The sequence below is a fragment of the Trachurus trachurus genome, assembly GCF_905171665.1.
Source record: "Trachurus trachurus genome assembly, chromosome: 14".
Taxonomy (NCBI): domain Eukaryota; kingdom Metazoa; phylum Chordata; class Actinopteri; order Carangiformes; family Carangidae; genus Trachurus; species Trachurus trachurus.
The window spans coordinates 18649362-18669561 of record NC_139903.1 but is presented as its reverse complement, the minus strand read 5'-3'; the positions used below and the strand labels follow the sequence as shown (position 1 = coordinate 18669561).

The following is a 20200-nucleotide window of genomic DNA, read 5'->3' as shown; positions in this document are numbered from 1 at the left end:
GTCAGATGTAGTTTCCGTTCTGTCTTCTGTTTACCGGAAACATTTTGTTTTAGGACAGCTGAAAAAGTTTCTTTAAAATATCAACAAATGTCTTTATTTTTACATTTCTTATCAATTCAGGTTCTCGAATGTGAAGCTCTGTTGTTTTGTTTTGCAACTTTTAACATCTTTGTGTTCTGACAAGACATTTTGCTCAGTGATTGAAAAACTGAGTACCTGTTAATCAAATAAGTGAAGCAAAGTTTAACTTTAAGTTCCAGAGCCTTAGATAGAAATTAAGACGTAAGAAGGAGAAAAGCTAGAACAAAAGTTGATATTAGTTGATTTTCAAAATTAATTACTTGTTTTCTGTCAATCAACTAATTGTTTCAGCACTGATTGTATTCTATTTTTTTCAAGAATCTCTTTTTTGAAGATAATTGTGTCCGGTTCAGGTTGGATTTGCTCCACAAACTACATGAACCTTTTCAAAAATAAATGCTAGTCGAGCTGCAACAGCGAAGTTTTAGAAAGAAAATAACATCAAATATTTACCATTTACATTCAAAATACAAAACAATTTAATATACAACTGTTTAAAACAATGTAGAATGTAAAAACAACAGTAACCACAAGATCTGTAAACCTGACGGTGGACAGTTTGGTTTGGTGCGTGAATATACAGAACAGTAGTAGTAGTTTTTTTCCCCATCGAAACACATGCATAACCGAGCACAGTCATACACTGTTAAAAGTTTCTGAAAGTGGAAAAAGAGCTAAAACATTTTATTCTCATCAAAATTATACATTTTAATTTACAGGCCCTTCCAGCATTAACTTAAAAAAATAAAATCCCTGCAACAAGATATGAGTCCCCCTGGTGATGAGATCTGTGGTCTGAACTGAAGGATCTGGCTGTTCCTGTCAAAGTTTGGTCTGAGATCACAGTGTGATAACAGGAGCTGGTCCCATGCTGTAAAGAAGGGCGTCACTAATGCTGTAAATGAGGAAGGACTTTTTAAAAAGTGTCCCGAGTACACTGTCGTACACTCGGTACAAGTGACTAAAAAGAAACGAGTGAGCCAGTGAAGGGTCCACTGTCACCGCGAGTCCACTTTACAGTCACTCAGGAGGGAAATCTAAAGAAATGTTTACTTGTGTCTCGTTCAGGGGTCGAGTGCTGAGGGAGTTCAGGGGGGGAGAGAGGAATCTGCTGGTTGGGTTTTAAAACAAGTGCGAGTTCCACTTGAGAGGTTGAGCGCTCAGTCAGTGCTTGTTATTCGTTTCCTCCTGGCCCGAGCTGGAGATGCCGTTCTGGGGTTGGGTGGAGCCCGAGCCCAGGCCGTACAATCTCCCACAATACTTTGCGTCGTCAATGTTGTCTTCGAAGAAAAGCTGAACAAAAGAGGAAAAAAAGTTTAACTTTGACCACCTGGCTGAGTTTTCCAACATAATTAACACAATTATTTATAGTTTTACTAGTCTTATTTTGTACTATGAACATTGATTCTGATGTGTGGTTAATACATTTCTATGAGCTCAATCCTGAAGAAAAACTCCATCTAACTACATCTGACACATCCGCAGTGAACAATGACAGAGACCAGGCTAGTGGACGTTTGTGCTCGTACCTCTTTCATCCTGAAGAAAGCCATGCCCGTGAGCAGAGAATCTGATCCAGCTTGATGTTGCCGCCCGATCCTTTTCAGCTCCAGCTGGTCGGCCACTTCCTGTAGCCCTCCCTGCACAGACACACAGCAGTCAGACATCAACATTGTGATTTGGTGGATGTTAATGACTTCAGTGTGGAGTCTCACACTTGAATTATTACTCTCCCCTTCCCCGGTGTATTTGTTATCCAGGCAACTGCACCTTTAGGTTCTTGCAGCTTTTCATCAGGTACTTGACGTCATAGATGGCCGGGAAGAACAGGTTGAGGATCTGGAAGAAGTCGTGTTCCTCTTCAGGGAGTCGAGCGTCTGTCAGGAGCTTCACCAGGTAACCAAAGTCGTAGCCGCTGCAAAATACAGAGCCAGGGATATGTTTGCTGCCTCAGTCGCTGATATAAATCCTAACTGTAAGTCTTTTAAATGCGTAAAGGGGTGTAATGGTATAATACTTGTTTTACGAGAGAGTGACATTAAGCAGCAGTTTTGTTTGTGTAACAGTAAAGACACTGTAGGATGCAGAGTAAGTATAAAAGCTGAAATCAGCCCAAACAACAGACCTGTGAAAAGAGAGCCACTTGACGTTTTCACACAGCACCAGACCGGACGTCATGAGCAGCTCAGCGAAGTACAACGTGTCGATTCCTTCTTCTTCGTGCTTTTTAAACTGGAGGCCGGAGTTCTGGAGCAAGTCTATGGAGTCCTGCGAGTACATGTCTTCTCTATGAAGGGCAAAAAACACAGAGAGTCATTGTCAAGATCAACTGTCAGCTGATCCCAACTTCTGCCAACAAAGCCATAACAGTGTGAAATGGAAAATACAAAATAAAACATAACACCCTTTCAACACGAGGGGAAAGAAAAAGGAGAGCATGAGGTCGCCTACGTGAGGTTGAATTTGAAGTTGAACTGCCACGTCGTCGTGCCGGGGGGATAGTCTCCGTCCTCGTTCATGAACGTGAGCCCGAGCTGGATGATCTTCAGGAGGTCGACATTACACCTCAGCAACTGGTACTGATAGTCCACCGTGCTGCGGAACTCGCCAATCGGTCGGACGACAACGCCGGGGAACTCTGTGTCCTGGTGAAACCATTTTTAACTGGGTTATTTCCACTTATCCTGCAGTTATTGTTCCTTTTAACTTCAACATTCGTGACGTGAACGTTGCTTACCATGGCAATGTAATTGTAGCTTTGAATAATCTGCCGGATCTTCCTCATTTCCTCCTCCACATTGCTCGCCCAGACTTCACAGATTATCTGACTCGAATCTGTAAGCGCGGCTGGCATGTTGGCAGGTCAGAGAGAGTGGATACTCCAATAATCCTGCAGTGCTCGTGAAGGTGACGAAGCTGAGGCGGTGTGATGAGGAAAGACAACTCTGGGAGAGGAAGAAAGTCAATTTTAATAAAAGCAGAGAGAAGTCTGACAACTAAAGAAATCAAATATGAAACATCATCAAAATAAGGAGTAAATACAAAACATTATTACTGCAAGTCTATTACTGCAATTATAGTGCTAAAACGAGAGTTTAAATAAGCAATACAAACGTATTTAGGAGGCTTCATTTGAGTACTAGTGTGAAACAAGTTAAATGTATGGATGATGTCCTTCTTATATCAAGAGTCATGCTTTGACAGCATTTAAATAATCTTAAGGCAGTCAAATAAACAGTCTATGTAATTCATAATCAACGAAACTGTATTGGCTGAAATGCTACAAGCAAGTGGGTTTTCAAAGCAGCCACAAAGAGGATAGTTTAGTTTCGGTAAACCCTGATTATCATGTTGCCTTTAGTGCACATTGTACATCAGTAAAACACACTGTGAAGACTGTGATGGTGTTTTAATGTAGGTGAAAGCCTAGAGATCAGAGTCAACACATGCAGTGCTGTTACTGGTGCACTACGCTCAGTTAGGCTACATCAGGTGCACCACCTAACTAAAACTAACACATTTAACAACCCTGTAACAAACATTAATCTTAAATCGAAATGGTAGTGTGAGTTTTAGTTGAAACCGTTTTAAGAGATGTGATGATTGGACTTGATGACCACAGAGTAGCCTAAATTGTAGTTTGTACTTCTGTCTACAACATCTGCTGTAGTGTCTCAATATTGAAACTTCTCTCAACCCTCAACTTCTCCTATCAGCCGCAGACAAAACATGTCGATACTATTCTATCTAAATGGCTCTTAAGAATAACTTCTTCTTTTGAAAGAACTGATTTTGTGTTAGCATTAAGTTACACTAAGGAGAACTAACTGGTGGCTGTTTATACCATCAGGCTATCTGACCCAACATGTAAAGAACAAAGTGGCACCACATTGCAGAGCGTTCATTTTAACCTAAACTCTGCGAGAAGAGTCAATAAAGTCCAACAACTCGGCTCGGGAGGTTTTAGTAACTGCGCATTTTGTAGTTTGGTTAATAATGGATAACGACGCTGCAGCGAGCGGTTAAAGCGCTGGCTGGTGGCTTTAGCATCAGAGGCTAACGCTAGCAGGCTAATCCTCGCGCTATCGAGCAAGCTAAACAACATTAAACGCAGCGCCTCTGCTTTTTCACTCAATGGTGTATGTAGACAGTTACACGCATGGCGGACACGGCAGAGAGCTGATGTGGAAATGAGAAAAGTAGAAAAATGAGTCGGTTTTACCTGATAATTTCTTCGACGTAACCTGCCAAGCTAGCTGATAGCGCCACTGTGTCTTCTTCTTCGCTTTCTCCTGCTGCTGCTGCTTCTTCGGTGTGTTTATTGGCGGATGCTGAGTCAGCACATCGCCGCCTCGTGTCCTGGCGGAAGTAGTGACACGACAAAAACCTTTATGTCCTTTTATGTCCTGTGGGTTCAATTTTTGTTACTTTTTTTCCCCCAAAGATACTGAATTAGATAGATAGATAGATAGATAGATAGATAGATAGATAGATAGATAGATAGATAGATAGATAGATAGATAGATAGATAGATAGATAGATAGATAGATAGATAGATAGATAGATAGATAGATAGATAGATAGATAGATAGATAGATAGATAGATAGATAGATAGATAGATAGACTTTTATTGTTAGACTAAAGGTCCATTCAAAAAGACAAACAAACACACACACATACAAATTTAAAAGAGACAGTCACACCAGTGTTTCCACATGGCTGACTGGTATCTCACAGCACTGAGACCAGGATTGGACAACAGCATTAAGACAGAATTTTGTGTGTCATTCAGTTGACAGATGAATTTAGACATCAATTTCCGCAACAGAGCATGAAATGAACTGAATATGAACTGAATATGTTTAACTGCTCAAAATGACATTCAACCATAGACTGTATATAAAAAGCATTCAACACAAAAATGTTTTGCTTTTATCCTCCACATTTATTGTCCATGAGAGATCTGCAGTTACATAATAATAATAATAAAAGAATAAGAATTAGCATCTAAAACATGAGGAATAATGATGAAATAATAGTCGGAATGATAGCTAAGAGATAACTTCTATTGTGAATTGCCGCTAGGATATAACTTGATATGACCTGACTAATCGATCTGATAAAGTAAGAATCCTCTCAGAATAAATAAAAACAAATCTGTTGCAGTAGGGAAAGCCCAACAGAAAATGGAAGATATGTCCACCAATTTATTTAAAATTACTTAGTGAACTGGCTAACCTGGGGTCCACTGGTAGGTTGTTTCAGGGTCTGGGAACATAGGCTGTCTCCCTTTGACACCTGCCTAGACCCAGGTACAACCAGAGGCGCCAAAAAATGTTAAGTAGATTTTATTAATAATAGGCTTCAGGATATTTTGGATCTTGGGTGCAGAGATTTGCTTCCCCTGAAACCTTGGAGATCAAGAGGTCAGATGCTTTCACCTGGAAATCTCACTTTGCAGCTGATGTTCTAGTTAATCCCAAATCGGTAAAATAAAGGTAAAATAAATAAAAGAAAAATCCAGACTGTCCAGACCAAAACCATCTTTCTTGGGGGTCTGGCTTTGTGCTCAGTAAAGGAAATGTTCTTCTTCAAACTACTGAAACATTACTGCTGTCTGAAGTTTTTATGATTTCACTACATGGGAACAGGAACAAAAAAACCCAAATTGTTAAAGGAGCCCCAGTATCAAAATTAGTTTACACAATACAGTATATGCAGCCTCCACAACCAAGAATAAAAGTCAATGACAGATTGGGTCTATAAGAAAGCACATTTATTTGAAAACCATGTCAAATACCTGATACACAGTGCAATATATTGCTTGGAAATAGATCACTTTACACAGCCACGACACACATCTGTTAGATTATCAGACACCAGAATCCAACTGTAGGTAAAAGGCTGAAAGTCGACCACCACAATCTTCAAAAAGAAGTTCCTCTATTAGATAAATAAACACCTGAACTTCTGAGATTATGTTAAACTTTTACACAGATGGATTTAAAATGTTGTTAAAATGTCCAAGTCTTTCAGAGTCTGTCTGTCTCAAGTCTTTAACAGGTCTAGGAAGCTGCAGATACAAGAACTTATAGTCTGAAAAATAAACACATCTTCCATGCAAACTGGACGCTCACGACACTGACAGCTGTTACTAGTGTTTTTAAGAAGTGGCATCTTCTCAGAGCTGAGGCCTTGTTAGTATACATCCACGCTGTGTGACTGAGCAACTCTTGTCTGTTTGTCTGATTCATGACTCTAGGATTTCAGTCAAAACTCAGCTGTTTGACACTTCAACTGCTCTAGGACCAGCAAAATGTTCAGTGACAGTATGTTAAGAAAGTATGCATAGATAACCAAAGTCAAAAACAGTCTTCCTGCATTAAAGAGATAATACTTCATTAAAATGTCTTATTTATTTTGTTGAGACTGAGAAACATGTTTTTCCAACAAGTTCCCACCTGCATTTACATCATGTGTGGCTTTTTTTTTTTTTTTTTTTACAAGATAAGTGTTCTCTGAGGCAGAATTGAGACATAATAGAGTAAATATGAGTACAGTCAAAAAAAAAGTTTATACATTGGAAGAAAACAAAGAACTGAAAGCTGCTCCTTGTTTATCACAAATGCATTCTGTTCCCATTACAATGGACATGAGTCCATCTAATGTGATGCACTAAAAAGTTAACACTGTTTGACAAGAACACACTTTCTTCTTTCTTCTTGTGAAATTGATTTTGTCCTGAGCTGAAAAGCCAGACAGAATAAACGCTGACAGTTGATTTCAGAAAAGTTTCGTGTCAGAGACGTGTCAGTTATGAGTCCTGGTCTGATGACGACAGCGATGGAGGACAGAGGAGATGTTGGTGGCTCACTGCTCCGTGGACTCAGCTCTCCTCTGGATGTGGGAGATCTCCAGTATGGGCATGAGCAGCTGGAACGCATCCTGGATGTAGGAAGCACTGTTGGATGCCTGCGAGAAAGATACACAAACATGTAAACATGAGGCATGATGTATAAGAAATAATCTCAAGTGTCCATTTGTGTGACTGTGTATCCCAATAACTTATATGCAGAGATAACACAACAGGAAAATAGGCATCTTCTTACCATATTACTTATGTTTGTTTATTGTGTCCACTTTACACAGGACTTTTGCAATAATAAAAATCATTAAACAAGCACAGTAGATTTCTTTACTTCTATCAAAACAAAAGATTTTTCATCAGGGGAATTTATTTCAGCCCTTTTTAGAGATTTTTAAAATTGTTGTAAGAAAATAAAACTTTCAGTGCAATTCACTTTTTTTTGTTTCTCCTCAGGTTTTGATTTTGATCTTGTGATTTCAAACAGAATGAGAAATGGAAATTGTCAACAGATTAATTGCTAATGAAAATAATTATAAATTGCTGCCTTTTCTTGCCCTAGAAGTAGAGCAAAGAGAAGAGGACTAAGTATTACACCCTGTGGGACTCCACACTGTGTCAGATTTACTGGCTGAGATTGCCATCTCCAGAATCAAACGACTGTTCAAACACCTCACATATTCTATTACCTTTGTATCATTTTTTTTACAGTGTCAAATTTTGTTGATGTTTATATTGAATATATTATAGTATGTCTTTTCTCCTGTCTGTGCCTCTTTCTGATGTGCCTTTGTTTGCCCCAACTCTCCAGCTGTGTGTTGTTATATTGTTTGTTTTTTTTGCCATTCGCCTGTTCCTGCTTTTCTTTGTTTTCAAAGCACTTTGTCAACTTTGTTTTTCAAGGTACTATACAAATAAAGTAAGTCAAAACTGTGAACTGTGCAGTTGTTGCACAAACTGGAAAAGAGTTGTATAATTATGAAAGTATTTTTTCTGTATGTTTCCATTGTATAATCACATCAATGCTTTGTTAAGCTCTTCAAGGTCAAACTGACCGTTCATAGAGGCCAGAGAAGAGATGTGTGTAAACTGCAACCTCTGTGTGTGTCTGTGTGTGTTGCTGTAGTGACACGATGACACATACCTCTAAGAAGACACCTGTTATCAGCGGGTTGAGGACGTCTCCTTTCTCATGCGACTGAAAGACAGAATGTTGAGATCAAATGAGACTCGGCTTGAACAACAACAATCATGTGTCAAAATGACAAAAGCTGTTTGGAAAGTGAAAATCCTGAAGGTGGAAAGAGCAGCGTGTGTTAGAGCTCTGTTACAAAGAGACCAACATTTTAACAGATGGAAAAATGTGGTTGGAAATAAACAAAAGAATGAATCTGATTTAAAAGAGGATGGAACAAATCCTATTTAACTGGTTAAATGGCATTAGGGTGAACTAGGTGAACATCCATGGACTTACTAGACTTACTGTGAACTCGCTACATGTATTTTTAATTTTCTGTTCCACAGGGTTTGTGAAAAAAGTTGTTCAATCATGTTTTTATCATTTGAGGAACATGGCCAAGGTGAACTGTCTGATTTCTGCCCCAGACCTAGAGAACCATATCCTGGCTTTTATCTCCTCCTGCCTCCACTACAGCAACTCTCTCTGCACCTGACTCAGTCAAAAATCAATCCATCACCTGCAGTTAGTCCAGAGCATCCACATAATGCCAGTTCTTGCAGCGCTACAGGCTGCTTTTACATTTTAGGATTGATTTTAAAAATTATTCTATTTACTATTAAGGCCAGACTTGAGTTGGTCTCCTCTCATATGTTAGACATTGCATCCCCCTTATGAGGCAGGACACATTCTGACATCTTCTGGTGGGTCACTGTTGGCCACTTTAAGGTCCAAGTCAAAAACCAAAGAGAACAGGGCCTTTGCTGTCTTCTATCATTTTCACATTAAAACAAAGTGATATGTTTTACGTCATAAACACTCTTTGATACTCAGAAGTTATGATGGTCATACTTACCCCTGCAGTTGTTAGGCAGGAGGTGAACTTCTTAGAAAGTAGAGAGATCTCTTTACACAAAACCACAGTTAACCTGAGAGTGACAAACACAGATACATTCATTTAGGGCACAGATTAAACCACAGTCAACGTTCTGCAGCGATTGGACGTCAAGCTGGTCTTACTGTGACAGGATGCCGGCCTCTGTCCTGCTGTTGGAGAAGAGGATCATCTCAGCTAGTTTGTGGAAAAGCTCAATAGAGCGAGCCGTCAGCTCCGCTAGACTCCTGATGGCTGCAGCGTGGACCTCCTGATAGGGTAGAAAACACACACACACACAGCTAAATGAACCAGGAAACACACAGTGCATGGACTGAAACATAAAAAGTAGCATGAATCACAAGCTGTGTTAAAATGCTGACTAAAGCTGAAGCCCCTGCCCTCCAAAAACAGAATATTCTACCAGAAGCTATCTAAAAATTCAATTTTAATTTTTTTAATACCAAGGTTTTTCTGCTTCCACCTCCTTTTTTGATCTCTGGATTTTATCAGATGAAACTGGTTATTTGAGGAAATAAAATTGTGATGTGTATTTTCACTGTGTCTTGAAGATTAAACAATGAAAAAGATGTCAAAAGATTTTGGACTGCAAGATTTAAGAAACAAGATGACTGAATCTGACATCCTGTAACCAAGTCCTGTCAGACAGTGTGCAAATTATGTCCAAAGGCGGGGGGGGGGGGGGGGGGGGGGGGGGGTAATACTGACACACCTCCACAGAGAGCGTCTTCCTCTCCACCTCTTCGCTCTCTTCCTCTTCCTTCTCTGGCTTCATCATGTCACCGATCAGGCTGTTGGAACTCTTACAGGCCTGTTGGAGAACACAGAGTAACAACATTAGGGTGGACACAATAAAAACAGGACGCGCACAATCTAATGGGATCTGGAACAATAGGTCTGCAATAAGTGACACAGTTAATAACATGTCCGGACTGTCAGAGACCTTTTGATTCAACCTTTAAGGCTCAGATCTGTGATGTTGTTATCTTTGATTGAACTTCTCTGTTACATGTTGCTGTTGTTCTGTCAAACCAGATCAACAACACAAGTCTTAGCCTCCCAAAAAGTGTTAGAGGCTGAATCACTGACAGATTAACAAGCTCAGCTTTGATGACTTACTTTGCTGAGTTTGTCGGCCGTGGTGGAGACGCTGAGACCCTCCAGTGCTTCCGTTAGTTCTCTCTCAAACTCGGCGCCGTCTTCATCTGAAATCAGAAATGTGGGAATCAGTTGTTTTCAGATGATGACGGAGCTGATGCCGCCGTTGTGGCACGGTGGCATAGAAACGTTACGTTACCTTTCTTCTCATCAACTTCCTCATCGTCGAACTCGACCAGGGAGAATGATTCCTTGATATTCTCCAGCTCCTCTCTGAGCTGCACCAGCTCGTCTCCTGATAGGGTGGTCAGCACCGACTTCACCTACACACCCACACACACACACACACACACAGAAACAAAGCCAGAAACATAAAAACATCTTCAGTTGGTTTTTTTTCAGCCACTGAAGGTGTCATATTATGGAAGGAAGCTTTCATCACACCTTGGACTCACTGTCCCTTGACAAAATCTCCAGAGCCTCCAGGTGTGACAGACCCTGAAATTCATCAAACAGCATCCCATAGTGAGCCACCACCTTCTTCTCAGAGTCTGATGACTCTTTCTCTGCTGTCTGCAGCTCCTCTCGCTCCTTTGCCTCCCTCAACACCTGAGAGACAGAGTTGTGAAGAAGTGACAGATGATGAGATGACATGTAACTCCAGCAAGCTTTAAAACCAGCTGTGTCATCTCGCCTGAATTAGATGTAGTGAATCTAAGATTAAAGCGGAAGTAAGCGGAATGTTTGTGTTAATATAAGTCTTAAATAGTTATATCTTCCAACAGCAATCACTTATATAGAGTGTTTGGTCTGAAACACGGGTCTGTCAGTCACTCTGCTCCGCTGTAAGCCGAGGAGAAAACTTTCCTTGTATCCTACAACCTTTATCCAACGAGGAGAGAGAACGGCATAAAGGGGCGGTCCTCTCTGTGTGTGCAGCCAAGGGATGCGCGTGAATGTGGTGACGTAGGGACGAGGGCGGGGACTGCTAACTCCATCGGCTGACAGGAAGTTAGCCAAAACGACCGGATCGCTTACTTCTGCTTTAATTAATTGATTTTCTTATTTTAGCTCAATCTCTTCTCTTTTCCGCCTACCTGAGACAGAGTGGAGTTCCTGTTCATCATCAGTCCTTTTGTCTTTTTAAAGCCGGGATCACCTTCTGCTATCACATCCATCGTCTTCTTCCCTATGAACTCCAGAGCGTCCAGCCCACCTGTTATCACCGTCTTCCCCTGTGAAAAGGTTTGGTCACAGTCTTAATAGTCTCACACTAAGTCTCACACTGCATAAAGGTAGATCTCCCTGTGTAGTGTGATTAAGTTTTATATTGTTTTACTTATATTGTTGTACTTTATGATTGAAAGTATCAAAACCTCAGTCCACAGAGAAATACACACAGCCTGTGTTCAGAAACTGAGCCTAAAAAACGAGCCGTCAGGACTTCCTGTAACTTTGTGATGTCAGAACAAACTCCACAAAGCCTTGCCCACCTGGACCCACCATCCTAACTTGCTGTCGTTGGTTCATCTGAGGTTTTACTTGATATCTGCTCTTTTTAATTTGATCACTCAGACAACAGTCAGCCAATCAAAAGAGAGGCATTAAGCTTTCTCTCTTCTGATTAGAACATAGAGCATACTTTTATTGTCCCCATGTGGAAATCTGTCTTGGACTCGAGTGCCTTCACATATTTGAATAAAAAAAGAAATACACATAAACAGCAGCCAGACACAGGCAACAATTTACAAGATTAAAAAACAAGTTTAAAACAAACAGGTTTAAAAACAGATTTAACAGACATGACCCAGTAAAAACACCGGTTCAGAAGCATCAAGTGCAGAACTACCAGGTTGACCAACAGCTTCCTCCCACTAGCTGTTAGGCTAATGAACAGCTGAAACTGCACTGCTCTGACCACCGTTCACACTGTTGCATTTTTTTTGCACTTAACTGGTTGTTGTTTTTTTAATCTATTTATTTATTCAGAAACCTTACTCTCTATTTTTATAGAATCTCATTCTATATTTTATAAGTGAGTGGATATGTGCGTATTTTGAGTCCCTGAGAAACCTTTGACCTTTGATAGGTTATTGCACTCTCTCCCCAGTCTGAATACCTTGCCTCAGGAGCTGTTCAGCAGAAGGAACAAATGAGTTCTTGAAGCAGATCAGTTTACGTCTTGGGTCATGTTAGGGTTTAATTCACGTCTGGCCGTCACTAAAATCAGCTTTTCCTCTCCCCACTAAAGCTCAGTAGGTTCCTCAAAATGTTATTTAAAAACTTAAACTTAAACCTTTCAGCAAAAATATTCTAGTACATTCACTGATTTCAAAGAGAATTTAAACAAAAATCTTACGGTGCTCTGGACGACACTGGTAAGTGATGACAACATTCCCATTGCTCCTCCCGCCGCTGAGGATCCATCTCCTGCTGTATTATCTGTCTCACTGCTGGCTTCCCCTACAGGACACGAAACACATCGATCTTGTTACAAAAGTTGTTGTTTTTTTTAATCACTAAGAGGGACTCACTGATTGAAAAGTGTGTCAATGTCTTACCCTGCTGTTTTTCTTCCTCCTCCACCTGCGCTGACAGTTCAGTCGGACTGGGGATTCCCAGGGACGTCTCAGCCTTCTCGATCACCTGAGTGAGTCCTTGGCCTGGACAGACAAGAGACATGTTATATAACAATACACAGTGTAGGAAAAGGTTTTGTTGTTGTTGTTTTTTTTTTGGGGGGGGGAGCATTTTAAATATTACTCAGATTATTCTCCTTACCTCACTTGCTCAAGTTCAAGTAACAACATAGAAACAAGCATTCATGCAATTATGTTTCACACCAAAATGATGAGTCTGGATTTTGTTGAAACATCATTTTCTGAGCTGTTAAATCTTTTACTTAACACACATCATATGATTTACAGTAAAGACGACCAGGTGCTCATGGGGTGGCATGGTGGTACAGTGGTAAGAACTGTCACCTCTCAGTGGATGGATGGACAGATGCTGGATTTGGCTTTCCAATTAAATGTTTTAAGTAACCAAACACATCATATATTGTATATAAACCAAAAGGGTTGTGGTAAGTGGTCTTTACTCACCCACAGTGGCAACAGTAGCTGTTGCTGTGGACAAGATGGATTTTCCCCAGCTGCCCCAGTATCCCCAACCTGCTTGAGCCACAGTGGACTCCTCGGAGGCCTGAGAGAGGGGTGGGAGGATGGAGAGGAGGAAGAAAAAATACAGAGAAAGCAGGAAACACGGGGAAGAAGAAAAATAAAAAAAATCAATTAATTTGTGCACAAACAGAAGCGACATTTGGGATGACCCTGGGGAGGATGGAATATTTACTGATACAACATTTCTGTGTTAAATCGTTTTTTACATGACTGAATGTTTATGAAACACAGGGTGGTCTTCAGTGTAAAAGCAGGAGGTCACAGTTAAGCACCCGTTTCCTTGTAATTTGTAGTTTTGCCTCAGATAAACTATGATTTCTTCATTACTACCTTTGGTTGCTGCTCCTCTACTTTTGGTGGCTCCTCAGCTTCAGCTGCAGGTGTGGCCTCCGGTCTCCTCCTGGCCTTTCTCGTCGGGGCCACGTCTGTGGCATTGTCAGGCGTTTCAGTAGGAGAGGCATCCTGAGTCTCTGGAGCCATCTCCCAATCCTCTGCTGCTGCAGCTTCACTGTCAGACATCTTTGTATCTTAGCACATGCCTTCAAATGTGAAAAAAGAACAAGGTTAATAGCTATCAAAGCTACCAAATGAATATCCAACTTACCTCATGCATACAGTACAGTGTGTGTTTTTTTATTGATTTGTGTGCAGCCATCAAGTGCTTACAGTCCAAATGGAAAAATGAAGCTGAAGTAAATCATTCTTCCATGATTAAATCCAAAATACTCTGATATCTGATGAAATAAAATATTGTATTCTTCACATTTACAAAATCATCCAGTGGTATTACATTTCGAGACCCAGGGAACAGCAGTCAACTACACAGCTGTTTATGACTTGTGTAGCTACTGTACATGGGAGGTGTTTGCTAAAAAAAAAAGCAAACACCACACAATCACATGACTGATAACCAGGAATATAAAATATGAAATAATATAAACTCGGTTTAATGTTCTATTGGTTTGTATTATGAATATTTTACAGTGTTATTGCATTATCACTCCTATGTTTTAAGCACAGTGACACATGCAGGCTTCACTGTGGGCTCTGGTAGTAGTTGAGGCGAGCTAGGTCCGTGCCTGTACTTAACGACTACCAGCAGATGAAGCTTCAGTTTATTTCTGGCAGCATGTTCATTTTTACTCATCTCAAGATCACGTTTATTCAGGAAAAACATCACATACTTACTCAGTTAAACTACAAACTTACCCCGTCTGTCGCTCAGCTGTCAAGTCTCGATGCTAGCAGTTAAGTTACCGTAACCTCAGCCTGCTAACAGTTTCTCTCCCAAAGATCCCCGACGATTAATGTTTATCTTCTTTATTTCGGTTTTAGGCTCAGTTCATACACATTAAACTTCTTTAAACTTTTCAGAAAACCAATAAATTGTTCACATTCTCTCTCTCTTTTTGTCCAACGGGATTAGCCACGTCACATTTGTTTTCACTGAGCTTGTTTTCACAGTTGGCGACGAGTTCCGTTTCAATACTTTCAAGATAAAAGTTTTCTCATGACAAAGGTAGATTTGAAACGGAATATGTACTGCCACAAAGACGAAAACTGCTTTGATTCTAAAACAATCAAACAATACACGAAAAGCTAGGCGGACATTTAAATAGTAGCACAGTTTTGTGATTTTATTTTGAAAGTAAAGCATCCCTACTACCCAACAATCACTACCGTTCAGTAGGCAGCTTGACGCAATCACGTAGTTTGCAAATATCGGAAATAGATTACAGTAAGACTGGAAACATCAAAATAAAACCACTGATTTCTTCTAGCATATTTGAATAATGACAAAAAAATATATGCTGAAGGACAGCTTCCATTCACCACATTCACTAATCCTACGTGTTCCTCTGGGCTGAAGAAGATAGCTGGGGATTTTACTTTACCCATTAATGAATAGGAAGAAGCTCTGAGAAGGTGCAACAGTTATTTATGATAAATTATAAGAGGCTGCTAAATCGAAATAGACAAAACTATGAAACTCAATTTTTTTCTGTCATTTTTAAGTATGGCAAAAACTCATTGTAGTGTGTCACACTTGTAAAAGCGCCTGTTTGACAGTAAGCCACGCCCACTCACCTGCTACTTACCATTACCTGTTCTGAACAAGGAAGTGGCCGCATTTGCTTAGAGACATCGTGGTCGTTCTGCCTTAAACGATAAAATAGCAGTAAAAAAAAGAAGAAAGAAATAGAAAAATATATTTAAACTTACATGAAGTTAATAGGAGTTTATCTTTTGTTGGTGTTGGAGCAGCAGGTGGGTTCAGGTAGCTACCTCAGGTGCTGGGTGTTGGCTGTTGTGATGAAGTTGATTTTGTGTGGGTGTTCACTGTAGCTCTCAGTGGTCAGTGTTCATGTAATTTTGTATGATTTACGATTTCCCCCTCAAATCATAATAGGCTAACACTGAACTAATTAAATAATAGTACTTTTAAATAACTCTTTAGCTTAGTCATAGAGAAACTCAGTTTGTAGCCCAATTGAAATGGTTAAGCAGTTTAATGCACAATTGTTATTTTTACTTAATCATTATAATTATTGTTGTCATTTTTGTTGTTGTGCCAATTAACTGGCTTCCTCACTGCTGTTTTCATGTCATTACTACCAGTTGTCTCCATACTGCATCTTAAGTTCATTTTACCAGCAGTTTTATGAGGTATTCAAAAGTCACATTAACCAATCATATATCTGCTAAAAGCCCAAACACATTATTAAGGGACAAAAAACACAAGTTATTAAACCCTTTGCATCACAATTTTAAGTCTCATAATTAGTAGGCTAATCATGGCAAGTGATGAGACAAACACAGACTAAAACTTTTATCATACAATCTATTAGCTACATTTGTAGATAACGTCTCAGTGTTTATGATTGCATTAGCTATGGACTTAGGGCTTTGGACAACTGGTGTAATTCCTCAAGAAAATCAACAAGGCCAAACTTTCCCTGTGTTGCTTGAGCTGTAACCGTTAATACTTCCGGTTTTGCAGGTTTGTCTTGTCTAGATGTTGAGCTGAAACCACGTCTGCCCTCAACATGTTTTCACGTGAGAAACGCCACCCGTCACTACTGCTCCTCACAGCCCTCCTGCTTGGTGGCTGGACAGCAGAAGCAGCTCACAACGGGTCGGAGGAGAGGGCAGCGTCCCTCCTACAGCCGTCCAACAACTCCTCCATCGTGGTCAAGGAGGGATCCAACACGCTGATCGAGTGTAACGTGACCAGAGGCCATGATGACATGAAGTGGTACAGCCCAAAAGGAGATCTACTGGGCGAGGGAGCAGGTAGGACGAGTCCTGCATGGAAGCTCATAAACCACTCTGGCATGTTAAGGCTACACAAAAATAAAAGAATTTGACACTGTCAAAGTAGGTGGAAGTCAAAACAAGTACAGTAGCCATGAGCTGTATTTCCATTATCCTTATTATCAAGGTAAAGAAATGTCATCAGACTTATAAGACTTATACATTCCTTATACCAAAACCATAAAATCCCCAAATATTATCACATCAAAAGAAACAACAGAAACATACAACAAAATAATTATATAATGAACTTTTGTTTAATGTTTGTTGCACAAGGAAAAGGGAAGGACATTTGATTTTTAATGTGTATTTTTATGCAGTGTTGAAACACCACATACTGTAAATGTGTTGAATTTCAACTAAGAATACATCTATGTGTCAGACTTAGACTGTACCAAACCTGGCAAAAAATTACGGTTATTTTCAACATCAAATAAATTGAAGTAAACCCAAGCAGTTTGTTGCATCATATAAAGGATTAAACCTGAAAATAACTCAGAGTAATTACACAATAAAATAGATCAAACAGAAGAAACTAATCCCAACAACAAACACTACAGACCAGTGGGAACGCAATACAACACAATAGGACAACATCAAAATTTACAGTTGTCAAAAACGTCTGCTCATGATACTGATACTACACAGCTGTTTAATCATGAGGTTACGTAATCAGTGACACATTATATTTTACATGTTGAATGTAATAAGACAAACAAAGATTACTTGTGTTATTTTGGTATCAACAAGATTAAACTTTTATCATGTTTTTAACTTCAGTTGTTTTCAGGTGTCAAATCACATCAGTTGCAGATTTATCATTTCCATCACGTGTTGATGTGATTGATCATTAACTGTCAGTTTAACGCTTCCTAAATTAAAAACATTTCTCTTTTCATGTGCTTATAGCTGAGAACTTAAAACTTTATCTTTTTTTCTTTTCTTTTACTTTTATTTGCTCTTGCTTTTAACTCTGTTTTTAGTGTTTTGTTTGTTTTTATTCTGTCTTAAGCTTCTTTTTTTTAAAATGTTTTGTCTTTATGTAAAGCACATTGAGTTGCCTTGGTATGAAATGCGCTATATAAATAAAGATGCCTTGCCTTGCCTTGCCTTTCCTCAGTCCAAGTCACTTCAATGCTGCCACGGCTTGTCTTGTTTGTTGAATCAAATCTAATGTATAAAAATCACTCGTGCAAGAGTTTCAATGCAATAATGTAAAACTGAACTTTAATTACAGTTAACTGGGTTTGTTGGCCTGTGTAAATGATTTTGATGCTTCATTAAATAAGCTATTAATGTGAAAACCTCTGCTCTTTCTTCTAAAAGTTTTTGGTCAAACTTTGTTGTCTTGTCTCTTTTGAACTCAAGGAGGAAAATGGGAGATCCAGGAGAACGGCGCCCTGAACATCAGCGTGGTCTCCTTCGAGGACCGAGGTCGCTACACCTGCGTGGCCTCCGATGGTGCCGGCGGGACCCAGAACTACACTGTGACTGTGCGCGTGGCCTACACCGACAGCGGCCTGGGGCTGTACTACGTCATCGTCTGCCTGGTGGCCTTCGCCATCACCATGGTCCTGAACGTGGCGCGGCTCTGCATGGTCAGCAGCCACCTCAAGAAGACGGAGAAGGCCATCAACGAGCTGTTCCGCACCGAGGGCGCCGAGAAGCTGCAGAAGGCCTTCGAGGTCGCCAAGCGCATCCCCATCATCACGTCGGCCAAGACGCTGGAGCTCGCCAAGGTCACGCAGTTTAAGACTATGGAGTTTGCCCGGCACATGGAGGAGCTGGCGCGCAGTGTCCCCCTGCCGCCGCTCATCCTGAACTGCAGGACGTTCGCAGAGGAGGTCGCGGAGACGCCGGCTGACCACGCAGAGAAAGCATTGCCCGGCAACCGTCAGGCTATTTTAGGCCCGCCCTGCTCCGACAGGGACAGAGAGGAAGAAGAGGAGGTGTGCCGGGCGCTGCTATCGAGTGAAAGGCGAGCGGAGGATGGACGCAGCGTGGGCGTCAAAGTGTCAGTCCACACTGTTTCTGAGGACGTGTTCAGCGAGAGTCAAGAGGCGGAGAAGAACCTCCACGTGCTGACACCTGGCTCACGAACAAGTGTGAGCTACGAGAGCAGCATGTAGCCTGTGTCAGACCACGTCTACCTGCAAATTAGAGATGAAGAATAACTGTGAGGTTTTTTCATACTTTAGATTTTGTGCTTATTAATGTTGAGTTTTATTGTGCTATTATAGGAAAAAAAAAAAGTTAAAACTCTGCTCTATTGAAAGCGTCAAAGAAAAACCTTGATTTTATCTGAGGAAATCAAACTACCACTCGTGTTCTTCCCTCTCGCTTCAAATCATTCCCTTGCAGTGAGTTTTCTTACAGCCACTTTAACACACACATACACTGTGTTCTCAAGCGCAGAACGTCTAACTAAAGATCAACAGCTGCAGTTGTTTCTCTGTGATTCCAGATAAGACCTAATGGCCTCATGGCGTAAAGTTTTACCGCCGCATCCAAGCCCACAATTCTATTTCCTCTCGTCATCAATATAGATGGGGGTTTTATTTTTCCTGTTTGTGTGCAGACTTCCTTCCTTCTATCTTGTGTTCTTTATGTTTGTCTGCTCTCAGTCTGAGCAGCAGCAGATATCAGAGCTCATCTCCTCCTCCTCCTCCTCCACATGACGACGCTTCACTTTTGTTCACTGTTACAGTCGCTCAGCCTCCGCAAACAAAACATCGTAATGAAATATCCTCATTTTACTGTGTCAGTCGTCGTCATGGCGCTGCTTCATGTCAGTCACGTAACGGAGACATGGGAACGTTCTCTTTAAATTCTGAGTGTAATCTCTCAGTTTATTTGTCCTTGTTTGTGTGGAAAACTGCAGGTTCACCTTTTCTTTTTCTGTTTTTAAACCATAATCATTATCAACAACAACAACAACATTAACCCTTACATACTGTTCGGGTCAAATTTGACCCGTTTTGACATTTGACAGCAGAAAAAATACCCTAAACATCATTCTTTTAGGCTGAAATTTTATGACTTTTCCTAAAGTGACCCAAAATACACAAAAATGAAAATATTTTTAAATTGTATACTTTTGAACAGGTGCTACACATTTTTAAACACTGAGGCTGTTTCGGGTCAAATTTGACCCGTATCTGTTTAGATGGATTTTAGATCCACCAGTATGGGTCAAATCAAGTAAAATTGTGGTTTTAGGGAATCTTGAAACTGTGGAACTGTACAGGCCATGTTTGTGTGTATAATTTATGGGACAGTGGTGACAGAAACAGAGTTCAAGGGGGACTTCGACACTGTCACGAGAACTGCCTGTGTTCCCACCACATTTGCCCAGGTTCCCACAGAGACAGACACCTGCTGGTCTTTGAGGGGGCATGGGGAAACCTCGAAACAGTGAAATAGTAAAACAGCATAGTAGTGATCATACAGTATGGTGCACAAATGGAACAGAGGTCATCTGAGGTCAAGGGGTGCCTTGACACAGACACGAGATCTGCAACTGCAAGCACCTGCACCTGCAATGTAATAAAATAATCTATAAAGTAACAAATTTGAATCAATTTGC

General features: G+C 40.5%; 3 protein-coding genes across 3 annotated transcripts; 1 reads left to right on the top strand and 2 right to left on the bottom strand.

Moving 5' to 3' along the window:
• Positions 1 to 127: 127 nt before the first annotated feature.
• Positions 128 to 4417, bottom strand: cnot8 (CCR4-NOT transcription complex, subunit 8). The gene is made up of 7 exons (XM_083986068.1): positions 4304 to 4417; positions 2819 to 3026; positions 2533 to 2726; positions 2207 to 2368; positions 1852 to 1996; positions 1611 to 1721; positions 128 to 1374 (listed from the first exon to the last, which is right to left on the bottom strand). Exons 2-7 carry the CDS (start codon positions 2933 to 2935, stop codon positions 1246 to 1248), a joined length of 858 nt encoding a protein of 285 aa, XP_083842194.1. The 5' UTR covers positions 2936 to 3026; positions 4304 to 4417; the 3' UTR covers positions 128 to 1245.
• Positions 4418 to 5842: 1425 nt separating this feature from the next.
• On the bottom strand, positions 5843 to 14763 carry fam114a2 (family with sequence similarity 114 member A2). The gene is made up of 14 exons (XM_083986291.1): positions 14509 to 14763; positions 13630 to 13838; positions 13222 to 13321; positions 12679 to 12780; positions 12477 to 12580; positions 11215 to 11352; positions 10562 to 10726; positions 10317 to 10440; positions 10139 to 10224; positions 9732 to 9830; positions 9145 to 9269; positions 8981 to 9053; positions 8092 to 8145; positions 5843 to 7054 (listed from the first exon to the last, which is right to left on the bottom strand). The coding sequence occupies exons 2-14, from the start codon at positions 13816 to 13818 to the stop codon at positions 6953 to 6955; spliced, it is 1461 nt and encodes a 486-aa protein (XP_083842417.1). The 5' UTR covers positions 13819 to 13838; positions 14509 to 14763; the 3' UTR covers positions 5843 to 6952.
• A 1706-nt stretch (positions 14764 to 16469) lies between these two features.
• Positions 16470 to 18797, top strand: LOC310996997 (microfibrillar-associated protein 3-like). Its single transcript, XM_083986564.1, has 2 exons — positions 16470 to 16593; positions 17983 to 18797. Exons 1-2 carry the CDS (start codon positions 16548 to 16550, stop codon positions 18741 to 18743), a joined length of 807 nt encoding a protein of 268 aa, XP_083842690.1. The 5' UTR covers positions 16470 to 16547; the 3' UTR covers positions 18744 to 18797.
• Positions 18798 to 20200: the final 1403 nt, after the last annotated feature.